At 40.5% G+C, this 17957-nt stretch overlaps 1 protein-coding gene across 9 annotated transcripts in view; it reads right to left on the minus strand.

Annotated features, from left to right (window-relative positions):
• Nucleotides 1–1210: 1210 nt before the first annotated feature.
• The window catches only part of RREB1 (ras responsive element binding protein 1), a 238983-nt gene continuing 222236 nt past the window's right edge, over nt 1211–17957 (minus strand). For all 9 annotated transcript variants that reach the window (XM_070747213.1, XM_070747211.1, XM_070747209.1 and 6 more), the window contains 2 exons: nt 12333–13094; nt 1211–6922 (listed from right to left, as the gene is read on the minus strand). In XM_070747213.1, coding sequence (XP_070603314.1) covers nt 6402–6922; nt 12333–13094 — 1283 coding nt within the window. In that variant the 3' untranslated portion in view covers nt 1211–6401. The remainder of the gene's footprint in view (nt 6923–12332; nt 13095–17957) is intronic.

Consider the following 17957-nt stretch of genomic DNA (forward strand, 5'->3'; position numbering starts at 1 on the left):
AGGCTCAGGGCAGCTCCCAATCACAGGAATGATTAGAAACATATGTCTAATAAAATACTCCTGCCTGGGTTTGTGTGAAATCATTCAGAGCAGGGAAATGTGCCCATTTGTCTCTCTTGGATGTTGAAATGAATCTGGCTTATGGAATGCTGCAAGCATTTACGCAGTCATTAGATCTTAAAAGAAAAGTAATCACTCTGAAATGATGCTACTAATATCTCTCCCGGGTTCCATGTTCTTGCAACTGTGCCACCCAGTGGCGAAACACAGATACAATATCAAAATGATATGTACAATCCACCTTCCCTTAAGCTCTGAGAGATGCAGATGTTACGTTAGGTCACATCCCCCATTCACGAAGTGTTATTGTACTCCCCACCTCCATCTTTGGATAGGAGTTACATACAATGTATATACACCCTCTGTGATGTATTCTTCAATTGAAGAATTGAAAGATCTTCCCCTTTTATGCATCTGCACTAGCGAGGTAATTATTTGCACTAAGCGTGGGCAAATATGAAGAAAAGAAAACAATCTAGCTTATTATTAAATACAAAACTTTGGAGGGAGACAAAGTACAGTGGTACCTCTACCTACAAATGCCTCTACTTACGAAATTTTCTAGATAAGAACCGGGTGTTCAAGATTTTTTTGCCTCTTTTCAAGAACCATTTTATTTATTTATTTATTTATTTATTTATTTATTTACTTACTTACTTACTTAATTTAATTTAATTTTATTTGTATGCCGCCCCTCTCCACTTACACACCTGAGTCTTCGAAACTGTAATGGGGGCCTCTCTAGGAATCTCCTGGGAGGAAACAGGAGCAGAAAAGGTGGGGAGAAGCCTCTGTGGGGCCTCTCTAGGAATCTCCTGGGAGGAAACAAAGTCTCCACCCTCCCTGTGGTTTCCCCAATCACACACATTATTTGCTTTTACATTGATTCCTATGGGGAAAATTGCTGCTACTTACAAACTTTTCTACTTAAGAACCTGGTCATGGAATGAATTAAGTTCGTAAGTAGAGGTACCACTGTAACTCATTAGGGAAAAAAAGCAAATATAACAAGTATGTGTTCATTGGAGCTATTCTGGTGTTTTGTTTTGTTTTGTTTTGAAAAATATTCCCAACAGAAAACACACCAAACCATATTAGACTCCCCAAATGCACGAAAAGATAATTGTTTCGCAACTTCCAAAAGCTACACTTTTCTTTTTAAATATAACCTTTTATTGCGTAGATCGTTTGATACAGAACAGCATTATTTTCATCACTTTGAATCTGGAAGTAACATACAACTGAATGAGAAGAATAAGAAGTACCCAAAGAAATAGTGTGATTCTCTCTGTTCATGTGGCATAAATCAGTCTTGTACACAACTTGTAGCAGCAGTTTTTTTAAACGTTCCCTTTTGAAAATATATTTATATATATATAATCTATATTTCTATATATAAATTGTACACACTAATTATCTCCTTGCACGGGCTGAAACTTTAAGAATTAAAACATCCATCTTAAGTGAAGAGAGAATGGCGAAAAGAGAGAATAACTCCCCCCCCTCCAAGACCACCCCATCAATACTAACCAAACTTGCATTGCCAGAAGGGAGAATCCACAACGGACTCCCCAAAACCATGATAGTGTCACCTTGGGCTGAAGGACACAGAGGTAAGGGATTTATCACTTCACGCAAGCTCATTGCCCTGACTTCCTTCCTGGATCTCTTTGCCGTCTTAATGGATTTGAGAAACCAGAGGATTTAAGGCAGTGTCGGCTCTACTCTCAATTATTTCACAATTTAACCATCCGACCAACACAGCAGGCAGCAACGCGCAGGTTCATCCTGGGACTTGGAGGTACTCCAACAGCGACTCTAGCATTGATGGGAAAATTGAGGACCAGGTTGTAGAAAGAAAACAGCAACAACTAAAAATCATAGGGAAAGCTGGAATTAAACCATCAAAGAGAGCTAGCTCTTACATCAGTAGTGCTGTTATCGCTGCACCCTATCAGCTCTTGGTTCTTTTTATACTTTCACAGTCAAGTGCTTATTGTAGTGATTGAATTTTCACCATTAGCTCCAACAAGAGATTTTCAGATTTAATTAAAAATAAAAATAAAAAGCCCTGAGAGAGGGAAAGGGGGAGGGAGAAGAAAAAATCGTGAAGATGCAGAGAAATGAACTAGCTCAACATGCAAACTAAGCCTAAGATTCACCCATAGTTTAAACACATTATAAAGTTCACAGTTTTAATATGGGGGACGGAGGGGATTGTGAATGTGAGGAGAGGAAACAACAAAAGGGAACACATTTTTTTTTCTTCCATCAAATGCAACTAATAAAAACACCAGTAAATTGTGGCAAGATTTTATAATATACTACGATATACATAAAGACTAAATAAAGCTTTAAATCAATAGTGATTATTGCTAGCAGATGTCCCGGCAGGGTGCTGGGATATTATTTGCTACATTATTCCTGCAGCATAAAGTTTTGTTCAGATCTGTCAGACTTGCACCCCTCCCCCAAATAAAGGCCAAGAGATTAAACAGGTCTGCAAAATGACCCATTCAGTCTGACACTCCTGATTTAGCTAATGGCTTCTCCCCCCCACAATATTGCGCGGTTTAGTGTGGGGAGCCGCAAAAAAAAAATACCCCTCAAATTAATAACAAAATATTCCCAAATAACAATTATAATAATTATAATAATAATTATAATAATAATATAATAATAGCAATTTATATTAAGGGATGCTGAAACTGACTTTGATGGAAAGCATCATTGAGCCAAGAAACAACTGATATTTATTTTTAATAATCCAGAGGATTGGTTTCAAAAATGTTTTATACACCCTCTACAACAATGAAATCTGTGCTTCATATTCTGTATAAAATACTATCGCCCCAAAATAATCTTTTCGTTCTTCCTCTGCAGTCTGAGTTGAATCTCTTAAAAAAAAAAAATAAGGAATATGAAATAGATCGGTATAGCACTCCCAATTTTGACTGAGAATTCAGGATATATTACTTTATTTCTATGTAAAATCAACTTGTTTCTAATTTGCTTTCAGTGCTACTTGCACAGACTATCACTTTAGGGCAAGGTGAATCAAATTTGGTTTTCCAGAACTTGTTAAAATTAACTTGTTCCAAGTTATAACAGCCACTGATTAAGAATGCTGGGCTAACCCTGGGTTAACAATTTTAAGTTAGAGGGCAGGAAAATAATAATAATATGAGCAAAAGAGGTTCAATGTGAAAGAACAGCAGAAAAAAAAAATCCAAGAAATCGGTCCGAATCAGAATATTTGGACCGCAGGCAAATTTCAGCCGACATCCACATATGCAGGGTTTCTTATAAAAAGAGCATTAGTCACATACAGACTTATTGTCTTTTGCCAAATGCTCCTTGAAGAGAAAAGAGATTGCTTTCAGAACTGGTTTCACAACCATGTAGAACTGGAAAATAATTGTAAATTTCCTCCATCTTTAAGATGAAGGTACAGAATTAGGATAGTCATCCCAAAAGACAAGCTTTCTTCCCCCACCACTGGACACACAAGTAGCCCCATAGCATCCTCTGGATCAGTGTTTTTCAACCAGTGTGCCGTGAGACATAGTCAGGTGTGCCACGAAGCTCAGAGAGAGAAAGAAAACAAGAGAGAAAGAAAGAAAACAAGGGAGAAAGAAAGCAAGAGAGAGAGAGAAAGAAAGAAAGCAAGAGAGAAAGAAAACAAAAGAGAAAGAAAACAAAAGAGAAAAAGAAAACAAGAGAGAGAGAGAAAGAAAGAGAGAGAGAAAGAAAGAAAGAGAGCAAGAGAGAGAGAGAGAAAGAAAGAAAGAGAGAGAGAAAGAGAGGGAGGGAGGGAAGGTGGGAGATAGAAAGACATAGAGGGAGGGAGGGAGAGAGAAAGAGAGCAAAAAAGAGAGGAAGGAAGGAAGAGAGAAAGAAAGAGGGATGGAGAGAGAAAAAAAAAAGAAGGGAGAGAAAGAGAAATAGAGCGAAAGGGAGGAAGAGAAACATTTTTTGTCCAAACCTTTTTTAGCCGCCACCCCCCCCCCCCCCACTCAATGTGCCCCAGAATTTTGTAAATGTAAAAAATGTGCCATGGCTCAAAAAAGGTTGAAAATCACTGCTCTGGATCATGCATTAGTAGCAACAGAGCTACAAGTGAAATTGTCAGCTGTCTTGTTCACATCCAATTCTGCATTTGATATCTTTAAAACTGAAATACAGGAATGTAGCAATGCAGCCATATTTGCACACGTACACACACACACACACACAAATCATACATGCATGGAGAGGGCAATCCCACTGAAATTTGTTTTTTTTCCCTTCTCATGACAAATGGGCCACTCATCAAAATAGTAGAAAATAAACCTTACAAACTAACACACCAGCTTAACTGGGTGAATGGATCGGTGTTAATATTGGAGGACTAGCCTTATCTCCTGTTGCCAGCAACAGGAATGTATAGTCCAGTCCCAATTCAGAACAGAATTAAACATTTGGAAAACCTCTAGAAACCTTGGGGAGTAAGTATTTTTGTCCACCTGGAAATTTTATTGCCAGTAGTGGACTATCTTAAAGCACAATTAAGGTAGTAAAATCACTTAAGGCTTCAAAAGTTTTCACTTTTATCTATTGTTTCTGGAAGACTAAATCACCATAGTCACACACACACACACACACACACACACACACACACACACACTTTTATATATATAAACTGCAATTATTGCAAATTCCAAACTATGCCACGGCATTTGCAGTGCCTTTTTCATGAAATCTGGATAGTCTTTTTCCAACTCATTTATCTTTATGCCAGCCTCCCATTAATTCGACTTGTCTCTCTTCTATTGACTTACCCCCTTATCTGCTGAGGTTCATTTGACACAATCGTTCATGAGAATTTGAAGGCATATGTATGTTTGGATAGGAAATAGAAGTGGACACATACAGTAGCAACTTACATACGCTAGATGCATTCAAGTGTGTGTGTGTGGCATAGGAACAACTCTCTGTGGCATGGACTTTTAATTCCCGCAAGGACTCTTATTTACCTGAATTCATTCATCAGAAATACACTTCTTACCTAAGTATAATTAATATGAACACAGAGGAATTGTCGAAAGACCGCTGCGTTTAGTATTCACTCTTTCTATTCCCTCCATGTAAATTTATGCTGTGTCCACCTGGATTGAATTGTGAATGGGGCCTTTCACTGTTTTCCATTTGATGCTAAGAGGATTCTATGAATATATATTAAAAGAGCGTCAAACCCAAAAGAAGAAACATCAGTGAGAAGATTAGAGGCAGAAATATCTAAGCAGGCAACCCAAGCTGTGTTGTAGATCTCCGTGGACAAATATTGTCCATTGGTTTCTGCAGAATGCAGAAGATTAGCAAACTAACAACTTTTATAAAATATTAAAACAATAATATATTGAAACACAAATCAAACATTTATATATACACACACACACACAAACTGTATGCATATATATGTTATGTATACACACACATACATATATACACATAAACAGTGTTGTTTATGTCACTATGGCACCCTTTCTGTATAGCCTTTAAGTCCAAAATAGTCAGAAAGGGCCTTCTACAAAATGACAGTAGCCAGAATGCCATCACTGATCATGTGACGAAGAGGAGGAGGAGGAGAAGAAGAGATAATGAAGAGAACAGTAATTGTCGCTTCCTGCTTTTAGCTTGAACCAAGCTTGAAAATCTTAATTTATATTAATATCCTGAACTGCTTTAATTCTCCCACATGTGATTAAAAAAAAAAAAAGAGTCTCAAAAGACAAACCGAAAACAAGTTAACTTTTTATATCTACGTCTTCTGCCTGGGAATTTAAAAAAATTTCTTCCAGTTATTGGCTGCAGTTTCTTAAGGGCTTTCCTCGCACCACTGACCCCCACCTTGTTTCCAGCTCAGAGAATACACAAAAGCGGCTATCACAGATATACAGGAACAAAACTCACACACCCGATTTTTTTAAAAAAAAGAAAGGAAAAAAAAGTAACATTAATGCTTAAATGAAAAAGGTCCTCTCCGAATAATTAAAATATTTGTTTTTTTAAAAAAAAATCATCTAATTTGCTTTAAAAAATATCTACGATACCAAAAGACCTAATAAAGTAGTAAGGCACTCAGACCAGTATATAATTGTAGTCTTTTGCATTATTTATACTGAAGGGTTTATGGCACTGAATCCAGGCTGCCACGCATCCTCTCCCGATCCCATCCACCCAACGCCCGCTCCTGGGTCACCACAGCAGGTTGACACAGGGGCAAAGGAAAGCTTGTTCTGTATCAACTTTAATCCTGTGTCCTGGATCAGGTTGCTGGGGTGCCGCTGAAGCCATAGCTGTCATTCAACTTCCAAGAGCTGAGGCCCATTCTCTGCAGAGGCAAGGATATGACTCATGGAGGACTTCTTCTTCTGGATCTCCAGCAAGTTCTGAATGAAATCAGAGGAGCTCTCCCGCTCGGCCTTTCCTCGAGACTCCTGCTCCTTCGCCGTCGATCTCAGCGCGTTCTTGCTTGGCTCGGCAAGGCCTAAACCTGAAGGTTTCGCAGCTGGCTTCTCTTCCTTACAAGAGTAATCCTTGGTGGCGTTGGCCATGATTTCCCTGCGGCTCCTGGTCACTGGAGAATGGCTTCCAGGCCCCGCCAGGGCATCGCCCTCGTTTTCCGAGATGGGGTTTGTGCTGCTGGGGAGAGACTCGTTCTCACTGTCGTCTTCTCCTCGTGAACGGGTGTCCTCCCTATCGCTGTCCTTCTCATGATTCTTGGCACTTTTTACCTTCTGATGGATGCGCTGATGACGAACCAGGCTGTGCTTCAAAGTAAAGGTCCGTTCGCAGGTTTGACATTTGTATGGCCGCTCCCCTGGGATCGAGGGAAAAAAAGAGAAACAAAGATCAAAGGTCAGACATTCCTTTACACCTGAGAGGGTCTTCTTGCTTGCTTGGGATGACCAGTAACCAGTTTCTAATGCGTACAGAATTACCAAGACTGACAAGAGGCAAAGTAGAAATGTCTATACCATGAACACCAGGGGCAATATCGTGACTTTTAATCAATTTTCCATGAGAAATATTTAAACGGCCATACTACACCCAACTAGCTCTAACCTGACAATTATATCGTATGAATCCACACTGGGTCATTCTTTGTCAAGTGAACCGGGTGTCTCCACTCGACTACCTTCAATTTCAGTGAAACTTTGCACATATATTCCTGAGGGGCGCAAAATTTTAGGCCAAAATTTTGTGTGCATGTGTATGATTGTGACTGCCTTTTAAAATAACTTTTTATTGGGTTTAGTTTTAGATAATGTTTTAGTTTTAGATAATGTTCGACTTCTTTTTTATTCCCTTGTATCTATTTATATTGTATTTTTATTATTGTTGTAAGCCGCCCTGAGTCCTTCGGGAATGGGCGGCATAGAAATCGGATAGATAGATAGATAGATAGATAAGATAGATAGATAGATAGATAGATAGATAGATAGATAGATTGATAGACAGACAGACACTGTAGATAGATAGATAGATAGATAGATAGATAGACAGACAGACAGACACTGTAGATAGATAGATAGATAGATAGATAGATAGATAGATAGATAGATAGATGGATGGATGGATGGATGGATGGATGGATGGATGGATGGATGGATGGATGGATGGATGGATGGATGGATGGATGGATGGATAGATAGATAGATAGATAGATAGATAGATAGATAGATAGATGTAGGTAGGTAAGTAGGTAGGTAGGTAGAAGACTGACAGCAGAAAAAGACCTCATGGTCCATCTAGTCTGCCCTTATAGTATTTCCTGTATTTTATCTTACAATGGATATATGTTTATCCCAGGCATGTTTAAATTCAGTTACTGTGGATTTACCAACCACGTCTGCTGGACGTTTGTTCCAAGGATCAACTACTCTTTCAGTAAAATAATATTTTCTCATGTTGCTTTTGATCTTTCCCCCAACTAACTTCAGATTGTGTCCCCAGATTGATAGATATATAGATAAACAAACAAACAAACAAATAAAGTCTAAGTGCTATTGCCTAATGCTATTTTAAAAGGAAGTAAGAATGAAGCGCTCCACTTTGTAAAAGGAGTAAAGTATTTGGTCTTCAATGGTAGATCGCAAAGGAAGTACCACTTCATGAGTCCTTACGACTAGTTTTCATTCCCTAGATTCATCTTAAGTTTCATATTTTTACTTTTTAAAGAGTCTCTTGAGGCGGCAAAGAAAAATGCCTTACCATAGCTACCTGAATTTCACTAGATTTGTCTTTAATTTTTTTTACAGAATCTTTTTTAGCTTTAAAGATGGGCAACTACCATAACTCATACAGCTTATCCTTCCTTTTTAAGCAACGTGCCAAATCATTGCAACACTCGACTGAGGACATATCTGCAGAAAAGTAACTTCTTTTTGTTAAGTTTAATTCCCAGTGGAATGGATATAAAAAGAGACCAAAATGCAGGCTCTCGGATTTCAAAAAACCCACATCTATCTATTGCAAGAGCTCTTGCTTAATTCAGAGTCAATGTGATTAGATTGCTAAACTGGGGAACTCTCACCGAATGACTGCCAGACGTAGGGAATTTAGTAAGTGACCTGGGATAATCACTATCTCTTGGACCAATCGTCACCTCCACGTCTAGCCTGGATCACTGGTAGTTGAGAAGATTAGAGAACCAGCTATTCTGTCTTCCTTAAAACAGAGAAGGCAAAACCCAGCATGGCTCATGAGCTTAATTTTACCTAACAGAGCTTTAAACAAGGCCCCTCTCTGCCAAGATTGCGAATGACACATTTCCAGGCATCTAAGCTACAGCACCTACAAGGGTGGCTTATCTTGGTTTCCTGCTGCCTTCAGCAAAGAGCCAAGATTGGGCATGACCACTCATGCAAGAGTTCAACCCAACAATTGAAGGCATCATGAGAAATCTGAAGACACTTGAAGCAAAACAAAGGTGGCAATGTTGTCTCTCAACTCTATTCCTTTTCTGTTACCTTGAATAAGTGTGGCAAATTAGGTAGATGGGCTGTTATTTATTTATTTATTTATTTATTATTTATTTATTTATTTATTTATTATTATTTATTTATTTTATTGATTGATTGATTGATTGATTGATTGATTGGATTTGTATGCCGCTCCTCTCCGTGGACTCGGGGCGGCTAACAACAGTGACAAAAAACAGAATGTAAAAAAATCCAATACTACAACAGCTAAAAACCCTTGTTATAAAACCAATCATACCTACAAACATACCATGCATAAATTGTAGAAGCCTAGGGGGAAAATAATATCTTAGTTCCCCCATGCCTAATGGCAGAGGTGGATTTTGAGGAGCTTACGAAAGGCAAGGAGGGTGGGGGCTATTCTAATCTCTGGGGGGAGTTGGTTCCAGAGGTTTGGGGCCGCCAGAGAGAAGGCTCTTCCCCTGGGCCCCGCCAACCGACATTGTTTAGTTGACGGGACCCGGAGAAGGCCGACTCTGTGGGACCTAACTGGTTGCTGGGATTTGTGCGGCAGAAGGCGGTCCCTGAGATAATCTGGCCCGGTGCCATGAAGGGCTTTATAGGTCATAACCAACATTTTGAATTGTGACTGGAAACTGATCGGTAACCAATGCAGATTGCGGAGTGTTGGTGTGATATGGGTAGTAATATTTAATTAACTGAGAGAATGTAAATACGGGCAGCTCTCGAATTACAACAGTTTATTTAGTGACCGTTCCAAGTTACAACGGTATTGAAAAAAGTGACTTTTGACCGTTTTTCACATTTATGACCGTTGCAGCATCCCCATGGTCACATGATCAAAATTCTGATACTTTGCCACTGAGTTTGTACTTATGACGGTTGCAATGTCCTGGAGTTATGTGATCGGTTTTTGTGACCTCCTGACAAGTAACGTCAATGGGGAAACCAGATTCACGTAAGCAACGGGTTACTAACTTAACAACTGCAGTAATTCACTTAACCACTGTGGCAAGAAAGGTCGTAAAATGGGGCAAAACTCAACTTTAGCAATTGTTTCACTTAGCAACATAAATTTGGGGCTCCATTGTGGTTGTAAGATGAAAACTACCTGTATTTGAGATTTTGGCAGGCCAGGAAGCTTTTCTCTCCCATATTTTGTGGCCTTCAATTCCATTTGAGCTTCCATTATTTGACATGGAATCTCACACCGAGTGTTTTTTGTACAAAAGCGCAAATCTCTTGAAATACAGACACAACTTGCTAATAATAAATGCAGTGGTATCTCTACTTACGAACTTAATTCGTTCCGTGACCAGGTTCTTAAGTAGAAAAGTTTGTAAGAAGCAATTTTTCCCATAGGAATCAATGTAAAAGCAAATAAGGCGTGCGATTGGGGAAACCACAGGGAGGGTGGAGGCCCTGTTTCCTCCCAGGAGATTCCTAGAGAGGCACCACGGAGGCTTCTCCCCACCTTTTCCAGCCGTTTCCTCCCAGGAGATTCCTAGAGAGGCCCCATGGAGGCTTCTCCCCGCCTTTTCCAGCCCTGTTTCTTCCCAGGAGATTCCTAGAGAGGCCCCATGGAGGCTTCTCCCCGCCTTTTCCAGCCCTGTTTCCTCCCAGGAAATTCCTAGAGAGGCCCCATGGAGGCTTCTCCCTGCCTTTTCCAGTTACAGTTTCGGAGGCTCAGGTTTGTAAATGGAAAATGGTTCTTGAAAAGAGGCAAAAAAAATCTTGAACACCCGGTTCTTATCTAGAAAAGTCCGTAAGTAGAGGCGTTCTTAGGTAGATGTACCACTGTAATTGAATTTTGGGGAAATCAAACAGGCTACAAAGTAAAGGCTGAGGCAAACTACCTATAGTAGAATATGCATCTAACTTATATGTCCTACTGTTCAAGGTACTAAGAATTTATGCAGGATCCTAGCCTAAGTTTGCTCAACATGATTTCATGCTAAAATAAGTGTTTTGGACAGTTTCTACCTTCCTTATTTATGATGCTCCAAATAGCAAGATAAGCCGGGGGAGGGCACAGTGGTGAGAGTGCAGCACTGCAGGCTACTTCAGCTAACTGCTAGCTGTAGTTCAGCAGTTCAAATCTCACCACCGGCTCAAGGTTGACTCATCCTTCCATCCTTCCAAGGTGGATAAAATGAGGACCCAGATTGTTGGGGGCAATATGCTGATTCTGTAAACCGCTTAGAGAGGGCTGTAAAAGCACTATGAAGCGGTATATAAGTCTAAATGCTATTGCTATTTCAAACTGCAGAGGACCAGAAATCTGAAGTTGGTTCTACATATTCCTCACTGCACAAGGCAAATCAAACATAACAAGTTTAGAATAACAAGTTTTGACTCATGCAGAATCTCACAGCCTCACCGATTGTAGTTCAGCAGTCTCTGAATAGCCAGTTTTTTAAAAAAGTGGGCTTTCTCAGTTTAACTAAACATCTAAACACTAAACACTCATGCCCTCATCACCTCGAGGCTCGACTACTGTAACGCTCTCTACATGGGGCTACCTTTGAAAAGTGTTCGGAAACTTCAGATCGTGCAGAATGCAGCTGTGAGAGCAGTTATGGGCTTCTCTAAGTATGCCCATATTACTCCAACACTCCGCAGTCTGCATTGGTTGCCGATCAGTTTCTGGTCACAATTCAAAGTGTTGGTTATGACCTATAAAGCCCTTCATGGCACCGGACCAGATTATCTCAGGGACCACCTTCTGCCGCACGAATCCCAGCGAACGGTTAGGTCCCACAGAGTGGGTCTTCTTCGGGTCCCGTCAACTAAACAATGCCGCTTGGCGGGACCCAGGGGAAGAGCCTTCTCTGTGGCGGCCCCGACCCTCTGGAACCAACTCCCCCCGGAGATTAGAATTGCCCCCACCCTCCTCGCCTTTCATAAGCTCCTTAAAACCCACCTCTGTCGTCAGGCATGGGGGAACTGAGATATTCTTTCCCCCTAGGCCTTTACAATTCATGCATGGTATGTTTGTATGTATGGATGTTTGGTTTTACAATAAGGGTTTTTTAGTTGTTTTAGTATTGGATTTACATGCTGTTTTTTATTACTGTTGTTAGCCGCCCCAAGTCTACGGAGAGGGGCGGCATACAAATCCAATAAATAGATAGATAGATAGATAGATAGATAGATAGATAGATAGATAGATAGATAGATAGATAGATAAATCTTAGAATGAGGATTCTTTCTGGAACCTCTGAATATATTCTACCCACGGAGTAACTATATGACTGCAAATAATCCCCAGTGGCCCCCATGTACCTGTGTGAGATCTCATATGCCGAGTCAGATCTTGTAGAGACCAAAATCTCTTGTTACACACTGTACAGATCTTCTTCCTTTTGTCTGCTTTGGATTCACTCTTAGTGCCCGCACCAGACTTTGGCTTCCGATCTTCATCGCTCTTTTCAGAAGATTTCCTTTCTGGGCTCTCTCCTTCAGAGATGCTTTCGCTCTCCTCGTTTTCCCTCCCTGTTGCCTCGCCATCTGTGGGAGACTCAACCCCTTTAATGTCCTTCCCAGGCTCTTCCTGTTCAAGGGGTGGGTCCTCTTGCATGGCAGCAACGTTCGCTTGGTCTCCACTTGGAACGTGTTTGCTTTCATCTTCACTGCTCTTTTCACCTTTCCTGTCGTCGTGCGCATGGGCTTTTTTGTGCCGGCTAAGAGTACCAGCAAATTTGAAGGATTTTCCACATGTATCACAGGTGTGTTTATTTTCAGACTGAGCCCCGTTGCCTGGGTTTTGATCATTCTCAGCCAGCTTGAATTCCATGAACTTGCTAGCAAAATTGAGGTCCAGGCTCCTGTTGCTGATTGAATCTTCTTCTGGCTCGTCTTCCCCTTCGCTTAATTTCCCTTGTGCAGCCTCCTCGTCTTGGGATAAGTCCATCTTCTCCTCTTCTTTGGAACTGTGCTCAGGTTCTTCGAGAAACTCGGCTGCTTCCTCTAGGCGACCTTTCTCCCCAGAGGTCAAGTCGAGTGCTTCACTTCCTGCACTTGTATTTTCTTGATCAGACTGACTATCTGCAAGAGAGAACAGAGAAATATTGACTTCTTCAACACGCAAAGGATCCCCGGCAACATCAATTTTCTGTGATGCCATCGTCAAACTCTGTTTATCTGTTCTCTAGACTTGTGTGTATTGCATTCAAAGTGTTGGTTATGACCTATAAAGCCCTTCATGGCACCGGACCAGAATATCTCCAGGACCGCCTTCTGCCGCACGAATCCCAGCGACCAGTTAGGTCCCACAGAGTTGGCCTTCTCCAGGTCCCGTCAACTAAACAGTGTCATTTGGCGGGACCCAGGGGAAGAGCCTTCTCTGTGGCGGCCCCGACCCTTTGGAACCAACTCCCCCCAGATATCAGAGTTGCCCCCATCCTCCTTGCCTTTCGTAAGCTCCTTAAAGCCCACCTCTGTCGTCAGGCATGTGGGAATTGAGACTTTCCCTCCCCCTAGGCTTATAAAATTTATGCATGGTATGTCAGTATGTATGATTGGTTTCTAAATTGGGTTTTTTAAATTAACTTAAATATTAGATTTGTTTACATTGTATTATTATTGCTGTTAGCCGCCCCAAGTCTGCGGAGAGGGACAGCATACAAATCTGATAAATAAATAAATAAATAAATAAATAAATAAATAAATGTAGGACATTCAGCAATATATAAAAACAATATTCTTAGATTCCATATTCAGTACTGTTTTGGACAATTGTGTGATGCCAAATATCTAAGCTTAATTTTTAAAAAATGCACAGACAGTAATCTGGTGTATGAATGTCTGAGTCCTGTGCAGAAATTTCATTAATTCAATAACAATAATAACAACAACAAAGTTGGAAGGGACCTTAGAGGTCTTCTAATCCAACCCCCTGCTCAAGCAGGAAATCCTACACTACTTCAGACAGATGATGACCCAACATCTTCTTAAAAACCTCTAGTTTTGGAGCATTCACAACTTTTGAGGCATATAATTGTGCCATACTTCATATGCGATGACATTCTGGAAAGATTAAGTAAATCCAAGTTGTGTTTCTTCAGCGACATGATAGAAATGCAAAAACAATGGCCCAAGCTATTTAATTAATGGGATCAGGCTCCAAGAAATCGTAGCAAATAGTTAAACTTTTGTTGATTTATCTGTGGATACCAAGGAGAGAAAAAACTGGATATCTGAATACACCATTAGCAAAGTTACCGGCATTTTGACAAACTTTTTGTCCTATTCACGAACTATTTTCCTTAATCTAATGGAAGGAAGCATGCGCAACAAACACTATTCTGCAAAGTTTTGATTGAACAGCTGGACTATTTCTGGGCATATTCACCAACATTTGACTGAAGGTCCTTCAATTAATCAGTGACTTTCACTAGAAGCTTCTGAATCAAATTTCAGTCCATGGAAACCATGATGCAGGCATCCTTTTAGCATTCCTCTGTCCTCTGAACTCCATCAGGGAGACTATTTTTAGAACTGGTGCTCCTTCCCTATCCTTACAAGCTAATCCTATATCCCTTCTGGTCCTCCCAAAGAGAGACAACATAGCAACATCATTATATCTCTTCCATAATCTCAGGGATTATATATTTAGTTCGTCTAAACAAAGCCATCCTTTTAAATATTTCACTTTTGGGGGAAGGAAGAGGAGGGACAAAGAAGCTTAGTCAAAGTGGAGAGTCACTATGGTAGTTAGTCCTCGACCTAAAACAGTTTGTTTAGTGACCATTCAAAGTTACCCCAGCACTGAAAAAAGGTAGGTTCACGGCTGCTTTTCACACTTCTGACTGTTGCAGCATCACATGTGGTCACATGAATAAAATTTCAGATGCTTTGCATATGACTGGTATTTATGACGGTTATAACCATGTTACTGACTTAACAATGGCAGGGATTCACTTAACGACTATGGCAAGAAAGCCATAAAATGGGGCGAAACTCATTTAAATGCCTCGCTTAGCACAGAAACGTTGGGTTCCATTGTGGTTGTAAGTCGAGGACTACCTGTATGGTGTAGTGCAGTGATGGCAAAACTATGGCACGCGTGCCACAGGTGGCACACTGAGCCACATCCGAGGGCATGCGAGGCGTTGCCCTTTGTCAGCTCTAGCATGTGTGGCTTTCATTGGACTTCCAGTTGTCCGTTTTCCTGAAACCAAAAAATGGTGCAATGGGCCTACCAGAGGTCCGAAGACTTCAGTGAGACCTGTGTGTGGGGAGGACAGCATGGGGGTTGTGTGCATGCACAGGGGGCAGCTTGGAGGTTGTGTGCATGTATGTGGGGAGGAGTGCATTGCATTATGGGTGTGGGAACGCACACGCAATAGGCATGTACGCTTGCACCTTTTCGGCATCGGAGTCAAAAAAAGTTAGCCATGACTGGTATTGTTCTGCCTGGCCAACCAGAAACGAAGTAATTAATCAAACACACACACACACACACACACTCGCAGGCTTGTAAAAAGAAAGCAGAGAGGTTTTCTTTATATTCAGAAGCCTGGAAGCCTTGGTGTTTCAGAACAATTTATTTATTTATTTATTTATTTATTTATTTATTTATTTATTTATTTATTTATTTATTTATTTGATTTGATTTGATTTGATTTGATTTGATTTGATTTGATTTGATTTGTATGCCGCCCCTCTCTGTAGACTCGGGGCGGCTAACAACAGTGGTAAAAACAACATGCAACAATCCAATACTAAAGCAGCTAAAAACCCTTATTTTAAAACCAATCATACATACAAACATACCATACATAAATTGTAGAAGCCTAGGGGGAAAGAATATCTCAGTTCCCCCCATGCCTGACGACAGAGGTGGGTTTTAAGAAGCTTATGAAAGGCAAGAATGTTAGTTTATGAGTCCAACAGGTCAATTACTCAAGTCAGCAAATAACTCACGACTTGAATATCAGAATGTCCAAAGATTTCCAAAGCAAACACGAAGCCACGATTCATCAAAGTGTCTCTCCAAAAACTGAACGATAGACTCCCACACTGTCATCTGCAAACCTCCCCTTTCTCAAGGCTGCAGCAGCATCATAAATTGTTAACACCTGTGACCTAGAATCTGTTTCTGCGTTTGCGCAGCTGCTCTTGACGTCCCATCGTTCTTCTTACCCTAACATTGAGAATAGGATTGTTCATTATGTCCTCCCCCTTTGATTCAGATGAAACTCTAGCTGGAGATCTGACTGGCTCCATTACCCTCTCTCCCTCTCCAACCCCTTCCTCATTCCTTTCTCCTTCTGGTTCACTGTCTGATTCCTCCTCCAGCCAAACGGGTCTTCCTCCTCTGAGTCAAAATCAGCAGCCATAGGAGCTGGCCTGAAGCCAACCACAACAGGTATAATGGTTTAAGTAGTTAGACCAGGGTTGGGAAAAAGCAGGCTGAAGTCCACCTTCAGCCTTGCAAATGCACAAGGTGATCTATGGCTAGCCACTCTCTCTCATATAGACCTACTTCACTGGGTTGTTGGAAAAAACTGAAGGGGAAAATGCTATCTGTGTCCCCCTGACTTAGTGAAGGAACGATGGGACACAAAGCTAGCCAATTAAACCATTTCCTTTTTATCTCCAACACACTTCATCAGGATGAATATAAAGACTAGATTAGAGGAATGATGAATGGAACAAAAGAAGACCTACTTTGATGTACAAAATGCGTACACCATTTTGTAACTTTCTGGTTGCTTCTAATAAAGTTCTAGCTAGCTGTGGATTTTTTTTCTTCACCAATTCTCACCTCCCCACCCCACCCCAAACAAACTGTTGTTGCAGCATAATAGGCTATGTAATCCTGATTAGATTTGGTGTTGATAGCCATTATGTTTTTTTTAGAATGCCTTCTATACTTTACAAGAACGAACAGTCTCTAGATAAAAAGTCTAAACCCTTGAGTTTTTTTGAAAGCTCAATAGCGGCTTAGAAATTAAAGGGATGTCGGAATGTTGATAAAATAATGTTTTAGATCCCTTTTGTGCTGATTCATTGAGTCTGCATTTGTGAATGACAACAGAATAACCTTGAAAGACCAGACAAAGACAAGCCAAAAATCAAGAGGCTATACACACAGTTTTAAACACATTTTAAAAAATAAAATGCAGGCATTTCAAATTTGCAAACAAAGAGGGAGGGAAACTAGGCTACGGAAATAAAACAGTATCATTGGCTACAGATAAAATTCTACAACAGAATACGTGATCTGAAAATTCACGTGTCAGCAATAAAACCATAGTTGATTGATGGAGGAAAGAGCCTGTGTTTGAAACCTTTATTCAAGTAACCTGTTGGCAGAGGCATTTAAGCATAGTTTGTTTTTGCAATGGGAATGGGGTAGGGATAAGAGTGCTTAAACTCCTTGAATAGGGTGCTCAAAATCCATTTCCAGCATCCCCAAATGTCCTTACCCTTAAGGACTATCTGCAGAAGAAACTCCATAATTGTGCAAATGCTCTTTGGCAAGTTCAGCAGGATCAATATAGATTTTTTCCCCAGACTGAAAAGTAACATTTGCACTGTTCCTTAGGAGTTAAAATATGTATATACATATGGATGGAGTTCTATCCCCCTTTTATGACTTTATAAGTAACCCAAGGAAGCAAACATACACAATACTCTTTCCTCTTCCAAATCTCTACATAAATCTGTAAGGTAGTTGGGGTTGAAAGAGTGCGTGGCTTCAAGTCAACTCAATGGCTCTCACATCTAAGGCAGGACTAGAACTTAGTCGCTTGGTTTCAAAACTGCTGCCTTAGCCACTACACCAAAATGGCTCTCTCTATATGGCACTGCACTGCTGAAAATATTACACTTCAATAAATGGTATCCACAGCCAAGAATCCATCTTGCAAAATAAAGGACATAAGTTATGTCCTCAAAAAG

The sequence above is a fragment of the Erythrolamprus reginae genome, chromosome 3 (genome assembly GCF_031021105.1).
Source record: "Erythrolamprus reginae isolate rEryReg1 chromosome 3, rEryReg1.hap1, whole genome shotgun sequence".
Lineage (NCBI taxonomy): Eukaryota > Metazoa > Chordata > Lepidosauria > Squamata > Dipsadidae > Erythrolamprus > Erythrolamprus reginae.